This window comes from Talpa europaea, assembly GCF_964194135.1.
Source record: "Talpa europaea genome assembly, chromosome: 8".
NCBI lineage: Eukaryota > Metazoa > Chordata > Mammalia > Eulipotyphla > Talpidae > Talpa > Talpa europaea.
Window position 1 is genome coordinate 85,314,685 of NC_140075.1, and position 17,097 is coordinate 85,331,781.

The following is a 17,097-nucleotide window of genomic DNA, read 5'->3' on the forward strand; positions in this document are numbered from 1 at the left end:
CATCCAGAAAGTGCCCAGAAGAAACTTCCTGCTAGAAAAATTCAGAAAGCAGTATTTGTAACACTGGAATTTGTGGATAACTTGTTAAAATGGCAGAAAATAGTGAAAATAATAGTAAAAATGTAGATGTAAGACCCAAAACTAGTCGGAGTAGAAGTGCTGATAGAAAGGATGGTTACGTGTGGAGTGGAAAAAAGTTATCTTGGTCCAAAAAGAGTGAAAGTTGTTCAGATGCTGAAACGGTGAATGCTGTAGAGACAGCTGAAGTTTCTTTAAGGAGCCAAGAAAGAAAACACAGCTGTTCATCCATCGAATTGGATTTAGATCATTCCTGTGGGCATAGATTTTTAGGCCGATCTCTTAAACAGAAACTACAAGATGCTGTGGGGCAATGTTTTCCAATAAAGAATTGTAGTAGTCGACACTCTACAGGGCTTCCATCTAAAAGAAAAATTCATATCAGTGAACTCATGTTAGATAAGTGTCCTTTCCCACCTCGATCCGATTTAGCCTTTAGGTGGCATTTTATTAAACGACACACTGCTCCTATAAATCCCAATTCAGATGAATGGGTAAGCATAGACTTATCTCAGAGTGACTTGAGGGATGGCCAACTAAAACAAAGAAGAAATGTGGAAGAAGAAATAAACTGTTTCTCACACACCAATGTTCAACCCTGTGTCATAACCACCAACACTACTCTGTGTAGGGGTAGTCCTATGACTGGCTCTGTGATGAACCTGGTTTCAAATAACAGTGTAGAAGATAGTGATATGGATTCAGATGATGAAATTATAACACTCTGCACAAGTTCCAGGAAAAGAAACAAACCCAAATGGGAAATGGATGAAGAAATCCTGCAATTGGAAACACCACCTAAATACCATACCCAGATTGATTATGTCCACCGTCTTGTACCAGACCTCCTGCAGATCAATAACAATCCATGTTACTGGGGAGTTATGGATAAATATGCAGCTGAAGCTCTACTAGAAGGAAAGCCAGAGGGTACGTTTTTACTTCGAGACTCTGCACAGGAAGACTATTTATTCTCTGTTAGTTTTAGACGTTATAGTCGTTCTCTTCATGCTAGAATTGAGCAGTGGAATCACAACTTTAGCTTTGATGCACATGATCCTTGTGTCTTCCATTCTCCTGACATTACTGGGCTCCTGGAACATTATAAGGACCCAAGTGCCTGTATGTTCTTCGAGCCACTTTTATCCACTCCTTTAATTCGGACTTTCCCCTTTTCCCTGCAGCATATATGCAGAACAGTGATTTGTAACTGTACAACTTATGATGGCATTGATGCCCTTCCAATTCCTTCTTCTATGAAATTATACCTGAAGGAATATCACTATAAATCAAAAGTAAGAGTACTCAGGATTGATGCACCAGATCAATGCTAAGAAAGAGGTAGGAACATTGGAATATATATATATATATATATATATACACACACACACACACACACGCATATTTTCATTTAACATTTTATTTTTCTTAATGCCACTTTGAATTTTTCTACAAGGGCAGTTGAAGTCCAAAATAAACTTCTGCCCTGAATTTTCCTTCCAAATCAGTTTATTTTTCTCATGCTACACTGATTACACAAGGTTGTACTTACTAAGGGTATACAGATATTTCTGACCAGGTGTTTGGATTTTGTTTTTATAATGTAGATTGTATTCTTAATTTTTTTCCTTAATGGTAATATGCAGTGATCCAAGGATATTTGAAACTTGGTATGCATTGCAAGCACAGTTGAATAATCTGTATTTCAAACTTTTATTTCAAATTAATCCTGTTTCTTTTCCAACATGTAAAATGCTCTGTTGTTAATCTATCCATTAGCATTTCTATACATAAAATATAATTTTCCCATCCCTCTCTTCAGAGTTGTTTTAAAATTCTTCAGTAAAGCTAAGTGTTTTGTAATTCACAATTGTATTTAATGTAATTGACCTTTATAATTTACTAATAAGGATCTTAAAAAGGTAACAAAATGTCTTAAAATCAGACTTGATGGGTTTTTGTTTTAAATATTAACTATAGAGCAGGATTACTAAATTGGATCTGGTCAATAAGAATCAAATGAAAACATGACATTTTGCAGAAATTACCTTTTCTATAATGTGGCAGGGTCACTTGTTATTTTTCTTGAGTAGATGTGTGTCTCAACCTGGAAGTTAGCATCTTCAGAACATAAATATTGTTCCTTTCCTACTTGAAGCTTCAAAAATAATAACTCTGTGAGTGACTAGTAGTTACTAATGTACTAAAGCAACTGTGAGTTTTTTCTGTATTTATTTATGAACTGTTGCTTCTGCTTAGTCCTTTTATAGAAACTCTGTGCCTCTTCCTTTGGGGAGATGCCACAGTTTTCCATAAAGTACCTAAGTAGTATTTCAGTATTTTAAGTTGAGTAACGATTCAAATAAACATGGATTTCAATATTTAGGAAGCTTAATATGATTTTTATCTTCAAGTTTCAAATAATTATTCCTAATCTTCAGAATTAACATGTCTTCATCGTGACTTCAAAGAAGGAAAATATTTTGAGAGTTTCATGGCTTATACCAAACGGAACAGCACTGGGCACCAGGGTAATATTTTAAATTTACTATCCCAACAACAGGGAAGCATTTTTAGAAACATCATTAGCCCAATATAATAAAGATTAATGGAGTGATATCCAACTCCTCTTTTTTTAAAGAATCGATAATAAATTCCCTGGACAGTTGTTTCTTCTGGTGAGCTGTCTACCCCCTTTGTACTAATTGACATTTTTAATATCATAGTCATTGATTTTTTGATGCTAATTTAGCTCTTGTAGTAAACTGCTTCTACCTGGAAGAAATTTGCCTCAAATTTCCAAATTAGATGTTTCTTGAGTATTGTTGCTTTTATGTTGAAGTGTTATTTCCCATTCCTGCACTTCTGGAGTTAACAAAGATGGCTCTTTTCAATAATAACTTTAAAATAAGTTGTTCACGATCACAAAATTGAAACAAGGAAGTCTCTGTTACTATTATTGTTTTGCTTTTTTTTGTTTCTCAGTGATCTCAAGACTGTCTTGACTCCAATGAGAGGTAGCTACTAAAATGGCACATCTCATCAGTAATGAGGTTCAATATAACACCACTGTCAGGATAAATATATCCTCTAAATATGAGATTTCCCTTTTATAAAAGTAGAAAAGTCTCATACTACCTCATCTTTATTCCGACACTTTTGTAGATCACTGAGAAGTTTATCTCACTTAACAACATAATACTTCCTAAATATCCATCTTTGGTGTAAGAAAATTAGTATTATGGTAAGATTACCCCTAATTATAGTTTTTTATCAGATTTTGATAATAAGACTTTCTGTTTCTGTGAAACATTATTTTAAATATTTTTTCTTTTAAAAATAACTTTTTATTAGTACAGGAAAACCTAAGGGATGACTAACTTATGAATATTCTGTTAAAAAGTAATTTTATAAAGAAAAATGAAATATAATTGTGTTGTCTTTTATAATGGTAAAAATTAGTGTTTATATGACAATCAAGATCTAAGTAGCTTTTCATATATACAGACTAGTTGCTTATGATATATTTTCTGTGGCTTTCTTATTTTTTCAACTTCAACTTCAAGGTATTAAATAACATTTGCAAAATACTGCCATACACAGCCTTGAAGTGGAAGATCTAATAAATGAGTAAGGAGGAGATTCATTTACTCTGAAATGGTTTGTATTTTTCCTTTGGTATTTGCTACAGTGAAAAGAAATATGGAATGTAGAAATATAAAGACTTGAGAAAGGGAATTGTTTACAGTGAAGGAAAAAGAAGAGTTAATAATCCTTTAAAGCTATTATGGAATTGGATTTAGAAAGGCTCACCCCCTTTCTCAGTGTCTGAGAACACATTTGGAAGACCACTCAGTATTGAAAAACTAACTCATTAAAAAAGTATTTATTGGAATATATAAGTAAATGGGTGTGTTTTGAGAGGAACAATGTGGGAAGTTGTAAATATATAAATTGTCTAAGTTTGACATTGTGAATATTTGAAATATAAATTCCAGAGTTGAGAAGGCATTCAGCATGCTGAAAATGTGTAGAGCTTATTGGTAAGAGAGGATGGGCTAAAAGAAACAAGATAAAATATTAAAATTAAGAATTTAGGCATTACCTCAGGGAAAAGCCTTGACAATGAAAGGGAACTGCTTAATTGCTAATAGCTAGTCTGGACCAGACACTTAACTGCGCTTTGGGAATCATCCTGCACTAATCAGGAAATAAACTTGACTTTTCTATTGCTCTTTGAAGCTTTCAGGACATACCTCCCTCTTTTTATTTTTTTTTTTTAAGCTACCACATCTTGATTCCTACTATAATTTCTGAAATATGCTGAATGGTTTTTTTTTTAGGTTCCTTGAGCATCTTTGTATGAAGAATCAAATGTGATCTTTCTATAACCATGCCATTCACCTGAATAATTCATAAAAGGAATGGCTTAATTTAAAGGAAGACCAAATAGGAAGAAGATTAAAGGAAGCTTTTAGTTGGGCTGTGACTAGATTTATTGATTTGGTGATCAGACCTGTGTGCTTTCCTGAATTCCAGCTAATGGCAAACTGTGGTTAAAGAATGACTCAGTTAAAGTTTTGTCTTATTAATATATATAATAAAAAGAATATCTTGGTGATTAGAAATCCTTTAAACAGTAAGCAAATGTGGCAAATAGGACTTGTATCATTACACAAATTCCATTTCTTATTGTAAGAAAAAAGCAAATCATTATTTATTCATGAGCCGAAGCCATTAAGATAAATCAAGTTATTAGCTTCCTGTCTATGTGAAGTTTGGATCATTTTATAGATCCACGTAATAGAGAACTTCCTTCCTATGAAACAAAATCCTAGAGCGAGCTCTTTATGCTTAGTTTTCATTAGAAATCTTTTGTCATGTTTAACTATAATCAGAGTCAAATAGGTTTTATATATATGTTGATTTTGATAGTAAATTTCACAGGAAAGTAGACTTAATTATAAGACATTCCTGAATACAACATTAGGAAAACATGTTTAAATGTAAACTGTTAGGTAACTTAAAATGTCCAAATGAATAAAATTTTAAGTCAAGCAGATTATTGTTTCAACTTTGGAAAAAATCTTTACATTTTTTGTTTTAACAGTTTTACTTTCATTTTTCTAAAGAATGAACAGAAAGCACAAATGGTCTTTTTCTTTTTAATGGCCTGCTGTAAATGAACTACACTACAAGAGTCTACCTAAACTATCCTAATGTGTTAAGATACTGGACACAAAATGGAGGTAACTTTAAAAATAATATATTGACTTCTAAGTAGAAATATAGACTAATGGATATAACCCAATGGAAAGGGATTTAGGGCACATGAATTCTATTTCAAATAAAGCCAAAGTATTTTTAATTTACTTTTTAATTTTGAATAATTACTGAATCCTAAACCTGTTTGCTTCATTTCCTAAACATGTAAAATGTAGATAATAACTATTACTGTTTGACTTTCTTAAGGTTAATTCTTCAGTGAAGAAGTGACCCTTGGAGCATACTTGAAAATAATTGCTGTACAACTGTTAAGCACTAATGTGATGATAGATTTTCAAACTAGCCCCTTAGTGAACTCTGCAGATTCACATTTACTTCCTTTAGTCTGTAATAGGCCTTTTTTTTTTTTGGCTTAATTTGACAGATATAACTCTACAATTTGAATTTATGGTTTAGATTCTGCAATTAGATGGACAGTTGCAATTTCCTACCCTTAATAAGGTCTATGTAAAATTGATGTTTGCTTAAGTTGTTTTAAAAGTTGATTACATTTGCAGGAAGTAAAGATAATGACTTTTGCCATGGTTATAATCAAATCTAAGCTTTCAGACTTGAGAGTGTAAAACTCAAGGAGGTTTACTTAAATTATGCTGACTTTGCTTGAATTGGATAAATAAGCCAAGTATGAATTTGATACATATTTGAAAATAGTTAATTGTCAATCAGGTTTGTATGATCCACTACTTAACCCAAAAAGAAGTAGACTGTTTCCTTTTTTATTTCTAATCCTGAAGTTAAATGTTTCCTCTTGGATGAGAGTTCAAATAAATTGTTCTGAATAAATTTTCATTTCTTAATTAAATTTCTTATATAAAATCCAAAGACTGCATTTTGTTTTTAAAACATACATCATTACCTTACACATGTAATTTACTCTGAAAAATATTTTTATTAGAGCTGCATTCTTACACATTTTCTAACTTTAAATACACTACTGTCAGTTTGGGTCTTCCATAAACAGATAACAAGATATGATTAGATGTCCATGTGATTTATAAGGGGGAGGGAAGCAGAATCTTCATACCACATTGTAGGTCTGACTTGTGTGAAAGAACTAGAAGGAAGGATTGGGTAGGATGCACTTCACATGGCAGCACTTGTCTAAGTAAGAGCTAGATCTGAAGTCAGTTCCCGCCTGTAGAAACCCACACGGGAGAGGAATGATTCAGCTCTTAAAATTACCACCTTGCTCAGTTACCAGCTGAGAGGTGGCAGGGGAATGTTGGAGACAGTCACACAAAATCAAGAGTCAGTGGAGTGAATCACTCGACCACAATTTTTTTCAACTAAACGCCAATGAACATAAGTAATCTTTTGGGGAAACATTAAAAACTTAGAATTAATGCAAAAAATACCTATTAGCAACAGAATATTAAAATTTTAAACATCGCACCGTTGTATGTAGCCTCAAACTTCTCATAACTGCACAAGGCACCACCTTCAGCCTCTTAGGGCAGGGTGGGCGGTTCACACTAATGGCATTTTCCTTAGACCCTATCCAAAAATGTCGTTCCCAGGCTCCGGTATTAAGTTCCTCTATTGATGGTTTTACATTATGAGAGCTCAGTACTGGGCGGTACCCAGAAATGTCTTCGTTACAATACATAGTAAAACGTCCATGCGCGGGGACCGACTAACGGTTTACACAAGGAAGCATACTTTTAAGGTATTAAATATAAAATACGTAATACATGTATATACCATATAATTACGACATCTACAATTATCGGCTAGCAGGTTTCTTTCGGACAGGGCTATAAATCTTTCGACACAGCAGGTACTTAGAGGTTTATTTTAAAATGAGTACGTAGGAAGCAGAGGCGTTGACCCAGGGACCACCCGGCACACAAAAACCTGTTCCTTTAGCTTTCCCCAATCTTTTAACCCGAGGGCCTGTCAGCGAGTCCGACGGCATCCTCACCCCGCCAGCCGCGACCCGAGCAAGCCTGGAACACGCCCCCGACCACCCCAGGCAACAAGTGGCGACTTCCGTCCCGCGGCTCAGCACGTCACCGGCCACAGCGCTTGGCCCGCGCGCCGGCGCCAACTGCAGCGGCGCGAGGGGCGGGGGGGCCGCGGTGCCGCCGAAGGCCTGCAGGGGGCGCGCGCGGCCCGGCCCCGAGGGTTGGGGGCGGGGGCGGGAGCGGGGGGGGGGGTTGCCGGCTGGGCGGCGCGCTCCGCGCTCGGCCCTTCCTGTTCCGGCGCCAGGAGGAGCCGCGCGCTGCTGGTCCCGGTGCTGCCGCCGCCGTCTCGCTGCGGTCAGTCGGCGCCCGCTCTCCTCGTCAGTGCGCTGTTTCCTCGGACCCATCGCCGCCCCCTCACCTCGCTGCGGGCTCGGGTGAGGCTCTGACCGGGTCGTGGAGTGGGGAGGGGAAGCGCGCCCCAGGGGGGGGCGGGCGTGGTAGCGGAGGCGCCCGGCGTCTTCCCTGGGGCTCCGGGCTGAGCGTTTTCCCCGGGCCTCTCCCGACCCCCCCACCCGGGAGCGGCGCACCCCCGATCGTACTCCCGGGGAGGTGTCGGAGACCAGTGACGTCGGGCCCGCGGGGTTTCTCCGCGCTTGACGTCAGGCCAGGCTGGGGGGCGGGGCGGGGAGCGGGCCCGGCCCCTCCCCCACCCTCTCCCGGGCGGGCGAGACCCGCTCGGAGGCCGGTTCGCTCCGGTTGATCCCGGACTCTCTTTGTTCCTTCGGCCCTGAAGGACTGCCCGCCTGGGCCCGGCCCCTCCCCCGCGCTTTAACGTCTAATAAAAGGGGAGAGATCGGCCTGCACGCATCGAGATCCGCAGTGTGACAACATTTTGTCCAGTACATTTTAGAGAAGTCGCTGGCAAATACCCCGGGTGGGCGCGCTCCACGGCGGCTGGGAGGGGTGCCCAGCCCGGCGGCGCCCTCGTGCAGTAACGCAAAACCCGTGGGGGCTTAGAAATAGCTGAACCGTTTTTCCTCTCTGAAAACCAGGACCCGGGCTCTTACCTGATAACGATTCTAATGTGGGAGCAGCCAACCAGGCTCACCTGATTGGGGTGCGGGGGGGGGGGGTTGATACTGGGGTAGCGTTTACTGAGAGGGAAATGCACCGATGCACTTTGGTGGTTATAAAGGCCTCTCTTGAAAACACACCCTCATGGCAGGCCAAGGGGGCTTTCAGGAACCTTTCAGACGTTCTTTGTTCTGTACAGTTCGTTGGGCAGGGGAAATAGAAACTCTCCTTCCTAGTGACATCTCTGAACCTCCTGTTCACAACTAGTTGGCCTCAGAAGCTTGAGTTGGGCGTATAGGAGTGTTCTTTTCTTCCCTCCAAGAGGAGCTTTGGAATTCATTAATCTCTGGATTTTATCTTTAGATTTTGGAAAAACAAAAAGATGCATAGACAGAAGTAACACCTCCTTTTGCGCCAGAGCTGCATGCCCTGATCCAGCATTACTATTTGGGCATCCAACATAATACAAGTGTGACTTAATGGAAATTGTAAATAGCCTCAGGGCAAGTCTTGCCACCAAGTTTTAGGATAGTTTTGGCAAGTTTCTTTCATTTTCAGAGGTTTCGCAATGAGAACTGCAGGAAAAGATGTGTGACCTTGTATATATATCAATTGTCAAAACTGACATTGAAGTTTTTGCTATCTCTCTGGGTTGGATAATATTCCTATCTCTTAACTCTGAGGTTTGACCAGTTCTTCTTGCCCAGAGCCAGTCAGTAAAGAGCTGCAGTTTTATCTAGACAGTTAAACTTTTAGCATTCATCCTTAATCCTGTGCTGTCTGCCGACATAGAATGGAAGATTAAAGAATACGATATTGGTTGCCCGCCCACTGTTTTCCTAGCACTGCAACTGTAGGCATGTTATAAGTCCTGCTTACCCTGAACGGAACTTGGTTGGCCCATTCCTAAGATTCATTCAGGTGATTGACACCTAGGTCTAAGGGCTCTCTACTGAGACTTAACATATCCTTCAACTTCTGTACTCCCAACCTATCTTAACTGCTTACACTCCCCACAAATTCTCTTGCCTCCCCTCTCTGTTTTTGTGCAACCTGGTCTCCTTTTCGCTAGGGCCTAGCCATCATTCTCTACTCTCAGCTCTTTCTTCATTTTTCCTCCAGTCTGCCAAGACACCACTTCTCAGGATTTCTCCCCTAGTACTTCCTTCCTTGATTCTTTTAGGAGCTCTTGGAGGTACTTAGCACTTACCCATAGTGCCATGTACTTACCCTAGGAAGGGTAATTATTGTTTCAATGGTAACCTCCTTAAATATGTATTTCTTGCAATACTATTCTAATTCAAAACTTATATTTTCAACACAATATATTACAAGCCTTCTTCCCCCAGTTCTAAACAAATCAATGCAAAAATTTTTGTTACCGTGGTTTCTCCTAATAAACACCTTACATATCTGTGTCACTATGTGGACTTAAACATGTTACTTTTTATTACCTGTGACATATGAATTATTATAACTTTTACAGCTGAGACGATTATCTCTGGTTAAAAAGCTTGCTTTTATCAAAGCGCAGTCAAAAAATCGATGTCCAGGTTTCATAACCATGTATTCCCAGCGCAATTTGATGGTCCTCTAAAATTTTCCTGTCATATAGTCTCGCTAATAATTTATGAAGTTCAACTTCTAAAACCTCCCTGTGAATAAATTGCCATTATTACTCTAAGTCCATAGGGGTTACAGAAAAGTTGTCTTACTTTTGTGTGTTTCAAATTACTATTCTAATTGCTCAGAAAATAAGATGATTATTTTTCAGATGATACATAGATCCTGCCATAAAGAGGTAATGGAAAGTTTTTGAAGTAATAGTTTTAAGTATTCCAAAAAGAAAACAAGTAAAAACTTTTCTTGATTATAATAAACTTTTGGGAGGGTGCAGTTCAAGGTTACATTGACCTCATCTTAATAATTAGCATAATGCAGATGTTTTGGAATGGCTTTTTAGAAAATCTAGGTATTTTACATTCTGCAGTTAATCTTACAGTGAAATACAACCAACTCTACTTTTTTACCTTTTTATGATGAAAGTATCCTCCAAAGAGTAACCTGGAATGTTTCCATTTAACAGGAACACTGTTTATTCTAGGCATGGAGAGCTGTTCATGTTATTTATTTTTTTAAGATTTATTGATTTATTTATACAAGAACTGGGATACAGGCTAGCTGCGCGGGAGGGTGAGAGGATTCACCAGAGACAGAGTGGGGAACAGAGCAGGCAGACCGACGAAATACACTGCTGAGGGGAGCAACGGGCATGACAGGAGAGGCTCTGTGGGACCCTCACCGGCCGGCTGGGATCAAACTGGCGCTGCAGAGGCTGCGGACAGCCTCACAGTGTGGCACTCAACCGCCTGCACCACCCAGGGAGGCCCGAGAGCTGGTCACTTTATTAAGCAGTGCTGGAGAACAGGAAGTGGTCTTATTCCAGTCCCTCTTCTGTCTTCCAGGATTTGATTTTGAATTTAAAATTTTGAAAACCTTGCAAATCAATTTAATATTAACTTGTGGAATAACTTATATTTTAATTCTGTGACTAGTTACTACATATTACATATTTTAATTCAAAATTTAAGAGGGAGAAAAAGTAATTCTAAAAACTGGAACAGCAAGACCATATGAAATTGAGTAGCGTACTGTGTTCAGTTCTCTGCTCCAGAATTGATGTGAACTTGGACATACAACCATTTTCTGTTTCAAGAAGACTCACCCTGTTTGAAAAGCTAGTCTGATGTGGACTTTAAATTTGTCATGTATTGATAAAGTTCCTTTATTTGTTAGTCCTAAGATTGACCTTTAATATGAAACAAACCTTAACATAAAAACAAAGATAGAGCAGTTGTGATTTAGTAGACTTCCTGTTCTTTATCACTTCTCAAGATAACCAAATCATACTTAAAAATAAAACACTAAGAATGCAAGTATGACTCAGTATTAGGTATTCTGCTAATACACCTAACAGTATTGGTAAATCAAAGGAGAAATCTGAGATCAACTCATTAGATGCCCAAAGAACTTAAGAAATTTACTCTGAGTGGCCTCCCCTGGTGGCGCTGGTGGTTGAGCGCAGCACTGTGAAGCTGTCCACAGCCTCTGCAGCGCCGGTTCGATCCCGGCCGGCCTGCGAGGGTCCCAGATAGCGCAGCAGACTTTTCCTGTCGCGCCCGCTGCTCCCCTCAGCAGTGTATTTCGTCAGTCTGCCTGTTCTGTTCCCTGCTCTGTCTCTGATGAATCCTCCCACCCTCCTGCGCATCTGGCCTGTACTCCGGTTCTTGTATAAATAAATAAATAAATCTTTTTTTAAAAAAAGAAATTTACTCTGATTTTTTTTGACTAGCAAAATAGGAATAAAGATAGCAACATGGGCATAAATAGAAATGTCCTTAGTATAGTTTTTTTCTGATCTCAAACTAAAAATAATTAGACAAACATTGCACGCATTCCCTGGAGATTAGGAACATGACTACTGTGCTCACTCTTACGATGTAACATTTCATTGTTGTTTAAGTCACAGCTAATGCAAAAGAGAAAAGAGGTGTAAATATTGGAAAGGCAAAGTAAAATTATTTTTTGTAAATGGCATAATTCTTTTTGTAAAATGGCATAAGTTGGAAATCTCAGGGAATCACTGAGAAGCTTTCAAAAATAAAAGTATTCAGTGATGTTACTTACAAAAGTAGACTAAAACTTTAAAAAACCTTACCTATATATCAACAAGCAAATAGGAAATGTCAAAAAATTTACAACCTCAAGAAAAAATTTACTAATTATAAATCTATTTCACAAGAAATGTATAGGGGACCTCACTTTTAAAAAGTTGATGAGTGATAATAAATGATAGTCATGGGAACTAAGATATGCCTTGTTCTTAAATGACAAGATTTGATGTTTCAAAAGTACATGGCCCTTAAATTAATCTGTAAATTTAAAGCAGCAGCATTTTAGTACAAAGTGATCTGGAAAAAATATGGAGGAACGCGTGAAAAAAGCAACAATGATAGAAAGTGAACTGACATTAAAATTTGTTTGAAAGATAAAGCTACCACTATTAAGAAGGAATATTACAGGGCAAATCAGTACAATACTGTGGGAGATGATGGAGTCATCGTAGCCTAGTGATTAAAAGCCTTGACTCTTGAACCCCTTCTGTACTTGTCACTAGTTCTATGACCTCAACATGCCACCTGTATTCCAGCTATAAACAGGGAGTGATAAAACAAATTGCTGTCATTAGAGCTCTGAGGTATTTAAATGAGACTATGCACCTAAAGCACTTGGTATTTATCGTGGTGCCTGTAAATTGATAGATGTTTCAGTAAGTATTTGTTAATAGTTTCAGTGGAACGTATTCAAGGTAGCTTGCCAAATAAGTTGAGAAATGATACATTATTCAGCTTTATTGTTTGGAAGAACAGAAAGATTTTAAACAAGTTAAAGCATAAAATTACTATAGGAAAATACAGGTGGTTTTTTTCTTTAATCTTGGAATGTAGAAGGATTTTGTAAATGTAGCAAAATCCAGAAGCCACTTATAGGCGAAAGATTGATAAATTGACTTCATAAAATTTATCTGTGCATTTTACTGAGCATTAATTATACTTCAGTTTTAAAAACTGATCAAAGTGGTGCAAGAACATGAGCAAATTCAGAGAAAAAGATATAAATGTGTTAAATTTAAAAAATGCTCAACTTTACACCTATTGTAAGTAAAACCAAGATGCCTACTTTTAATCTATAGTAATTGAAAACAATTTATAAATTTAATAATATCGGATAAAGAGTATAAATGGTAAGGACATTTCAGATGGGCTTTAGATGACATTACCTATTGACTGTAATTTCCTGGTGATAAACTCACATGTGAGCAAAGATACATGTTCAGAGATATTCACTGTATCATTATTTAAAACAACCAAAAATACAAGTAAATAAAGCTGCCACCAACATGAAGCTAAATTATGAATCACTTGATAAGCTGTATAAACCATTATGGAAAGAAAAACATCACATGAATGGTTAAGATTAAGATTCTGTTTAAGAGATGTAGAGATGTGTGCATAGGAGGATATTTAAGGGATGGTTAACACTGGTAAAAACTGGTTTTTAAATTTTTTTTTTTTTTTTTTTTTTAGGAAAATGTCTGAAGAATTTTCAGTAAGTCAATACATTTTTTCTTCATAAGTTTCTGGGTTTTAAGAAAAGCAATATAGTCCTAACTTTATGCCATAAATCTTTAAAGGAGATACTTTTTGTGATTCTTAAGAGGATTTTTTTGTGGGGGTGGGATCATGCAGTGTGATTTTGATAGATGATTTGCCTTAATTTATACTTAGATACAGCATTTAAAAATAAATCCAGTAGCACTGTTTTTTAAATTGTGAAGTAAAAAATTTTAGTGTTTTTTCTATTCTTCTCTTCTAGCCAATGTTAGTTGGTAGTCACATACCATGCACTCTAAGAGCATTGCATGAATCATCTCATTTAAACCTTAAGTTAACCCTAGCCTTTTATTGGAAAATGAGGAAACTGAAACTCAAAGAGGATTATGTAACATGTTTGCCAGGATTCAAATCCACAAGATGTTCATTGGTTGTATTTAGAAAACTGAAGCTTCTTGTTGGAATTTATAGTTGTACAGTAGATTGTCAAACTAACCCCTCAAGCTTTTCATTAAATGTTTTTGAATCCAGCAGTTTACCTTTTGCAGATGTTAATAGAGGTTTACAAACCCTGACCCTATAGCTTACTATCCTTTATGGGTTTATAATCCTATTTGGTATGAGTTGTCCCTGAGTAAGACTGATAAAACAGACCTGTTTTTTATTCCAGTTGGCAGATGCGCTACCTGACCACTCCCCTGCCAAAACCTCTGCTGTGAGCAATACAAAACCTGGCCAACCTCCTCAAGGCTGGCCAGGTTCCAACCCTTGGAATAACCCAAGTGCTCCACCTTCTGTGCCATCTGGACTCCCACCAAGTGCAACACCCTCCACTGTGCCTTTTGGACCAGCACCAACAGGAATGTATCCCTCTGTGCCTCCCACCGGACCACCTCCAGGACCCCCAGCACCCTTTCCTCCTTCTGGACCATCATGCCCCCCACCCAGTGGTCCTTATCCAGCCCCAGCTGTGCCAGGCCCTGGCCCTGCAGGGCCATATCCTACACCAAATATGCCCTTTCCAGAGCTTCCAAGACCATATGGTGCACCCACAGATCCATCTGCAGCTGGTCCTTTAGGTCCGTGGGGATCAATGTCTTCTGGACCATGGGCACCAGGAATGGGAGGGCAGTACCCTACCCCTAATATGCCATATCCATCTCCAGGGCCATATCCTGCTCCTCCTCCCCAGGCACCAGGGACAGCACCACCTGTTCCATGGGGCACTGTTCCTCCAGGAGCCTGGGGACCACCAGCACCATATCCTGGGCCCGCAGGATCATATCCCACACCAGGACTCTATCCCACTCCAAATAATCCTTTCCAAGTGCCTTCAGGACCTTCTGGTGCTCCACCGATGCCTGGCGGCCCCCATGTAAGTCTTTAATTTCTTATTTAACATGCACTAACAGTTGCTTCAGTGCAATGTCGAGATTATTTGTCTCCATTTTTGGTTGGAAGATTAGAAAGTTCTTAAAGTTTTTAAAATTTTAAAAGAGGTATGTAAATTTCAAATTTCAGGTAAAGCATTTTTGAGTTATGGAAAACACGAGTTAGTTATTCCTGGTATGTTAGATACCAGGAAATAGAATAATTTCCCAAAGATATTGTAATGTAGTAAGCCAGTATCCTCAATGTTAACTCGTTGAGATAAACTCAAAGATGCATTTCACTGGAGTTTTTTCTTTTTTTTTAAACGTTTCTCAATAATATTTTGTAGCATCATACCAAAGCACATTTTAATAAAAGCAATTTCTGCTTCTGTCTGGCTTGGTATGCAGGTGGATTTTCAGAGAATCCAAGGCAGTGAGTATAAAATTATCCACCTTTCATGCAGCTACGTAATGTTTCTCAGCTAAGGTTTTGTTAAAATCATTAGCAGCACTGAGCTCAAGAATACACCACTGTTTTTGCATTATCAGTTACACATAATGCTTTGTACTTTTCCTGTCAGACAAGCCAGAGAAGGGTTGATAAAGTTGAGGAGCTTGTCTTGGGCATATGACCAAATAGAAAGTTCCTTTTCCCCCATGAAGTAAAAGCCACGTGAGTAGTTAAATACAGAGCCAAGATTCTCCATGAGGGAGAAAAAATATATATTTATGCTTAACGAGATAACTAATCATATCACCTAGATTAATCAAATATCCACATCAGCTGTAAAGGAAAAAAATCTTAAAGTGCCCTAACACTTCCTTTCAATTGTGTGCCTCCTTACTACATACTCAAATTATTTTTGCAGATCATGTGTCAAAATAATTGACATGACTTGCTGTTTGGATTTACTAAGCAATAAATTTCTTTTAAGCCACAGTAAGGATTTAATAAACTCGATTTACAAAATCTAGGCGTTTACTTTTTCTTTTTTCTATTGCAGTCTTACCATTAAGTTAACAGTGGATGAAGAGATGACGCTTTGCTTTTTGAAGTACATATATATGCATGTGAGTGCATATATAAAAATTGCTGGTTTCACTATTAGAGGGCATTCATGAAAGAACAACCTTGCACTTCTCAGAGAAGATATCTGCCTCTTGTACTTGGATGCATAGTACATCAGATGGATACAGTCAGTTAAAAATGTAAAAGTAAATCATTCCCATGTAATTTTTCATTGGTTTTTATGAAGTTAAAGTGATTAAGTATATTGAATAGCTCTTTGATACAATTTGTTTAAAACAATTATTTGACTTATTTAAATTATGAAGTTACACACTTAAAAATCTAAGGTGATGTGGATTATTGTTAAAATCTACAACTTGATTGGGAAATTATTTGAAGTATTTTTCTATAATCACTGTTCCCTAAATAAACACTTGAAAACAATCATATTGTCATAATTTAAACAAATGATGCCTCTCAACATCTTGAGCTGCTTTAACTTAGGATAAATAAACCTGGTTCTCTTGAGGTTATATTTTGAGTATACATTTTTAAATTCTTGGTGATTATTGTCAGATGATACCTTCATTAGCCCAGGCAGTGTTCATTTTTTTCTTTGTACAAAAACCTTTTGTGGTTTTTTTTTTGAGTTCTACCTAATTTGTTTTATATTTAGCAGGATGGGTCATACAGCTCTAGAATCTTCCATTTACGGAAAATAATGTTTTGTTTTTTAATGCAGGCCAACAAGTATGTGAATGATATTCTTAGAGATTGCTTTCAAACGGATTACGAGATGTCCATATTGCTTTGGAGGAGCTCAGAGAAGGAATTCTCTTCTTTGTCTTGAACCTCAAATTAGAGGAAACCCTGGGAATTGCTTCATAGTGACAAGTAATTTGCATTCCCACAAAACACTACCCAGACCATTCCCTGTAGCCTGCTCCTTCCTTCTTTAGAAGAAATACATCCCTAATTTCTCTCCCTGGTTCTGAAAACTGGCACACTCTGGGAGTCTGTCGTAACACATGTAGCAGTTCTGTTTGGAGAACCTTAGTCATACAGCCATGACTGCTCTCTTTGTACAAGTGCCATCAAAGTATGCATCACAGTCTGGTCAAGCTGTGTCATTGTCTCCTTCATAGTTTCCTGGGTCTGTGCGTAAAGTGCTTATGGCTAACACTTCAGTTCTGTTTGTT

General features: G+C 38.0%; 2 protein-coding genes across 2 annotated transcripts; both read left to right on the plus strand.

The window, feature by feature from the left end:
- Positions 1 to 89: 89 nt before the first annotated feature.
- Positions 90 to 1,412, plus strand: SOCS4 (suppressor of cytokine signaling 4; the record flags this gene model as incomplete). Its single annotated transcript, XM_084240576.1, has 1 exon — positions 90 to 1,412. One exon carries the CDS (start codon positions 90 to 92, stop codon positions 1,410 to 1,412), a length of 1,323 nt encoding a protein of 440 aa, XP_084096702.1.
- Positions 1,413 to 13,314: 11,902 nt separating this feature from the next.
- MAPK1IP1L (mitogen-activated protein kinase 1 interacting protein 1 like) lies at positions 13,315 to 16,748 on the plus strand (the record flags this gene model as incomplete). The annotated part of the gene is made up of 3 exons (XM_084240275.1): positions 13,315 to 13,511; positions 14,187 to 14,891; positions 16,641 to 16,748. Exons 1-3 carry the CDS (start codon positions 13,434 to 13,436, stop codon positions 16,746 to 16,748), a joined length of 891 nt encoding a protein of 296 aa, XP_084096401.1. The 5' UTR covers positions 13,315 to 13,433.
- Positions 16,749 to 17,097: the final 349 nt, after the last annotated feature.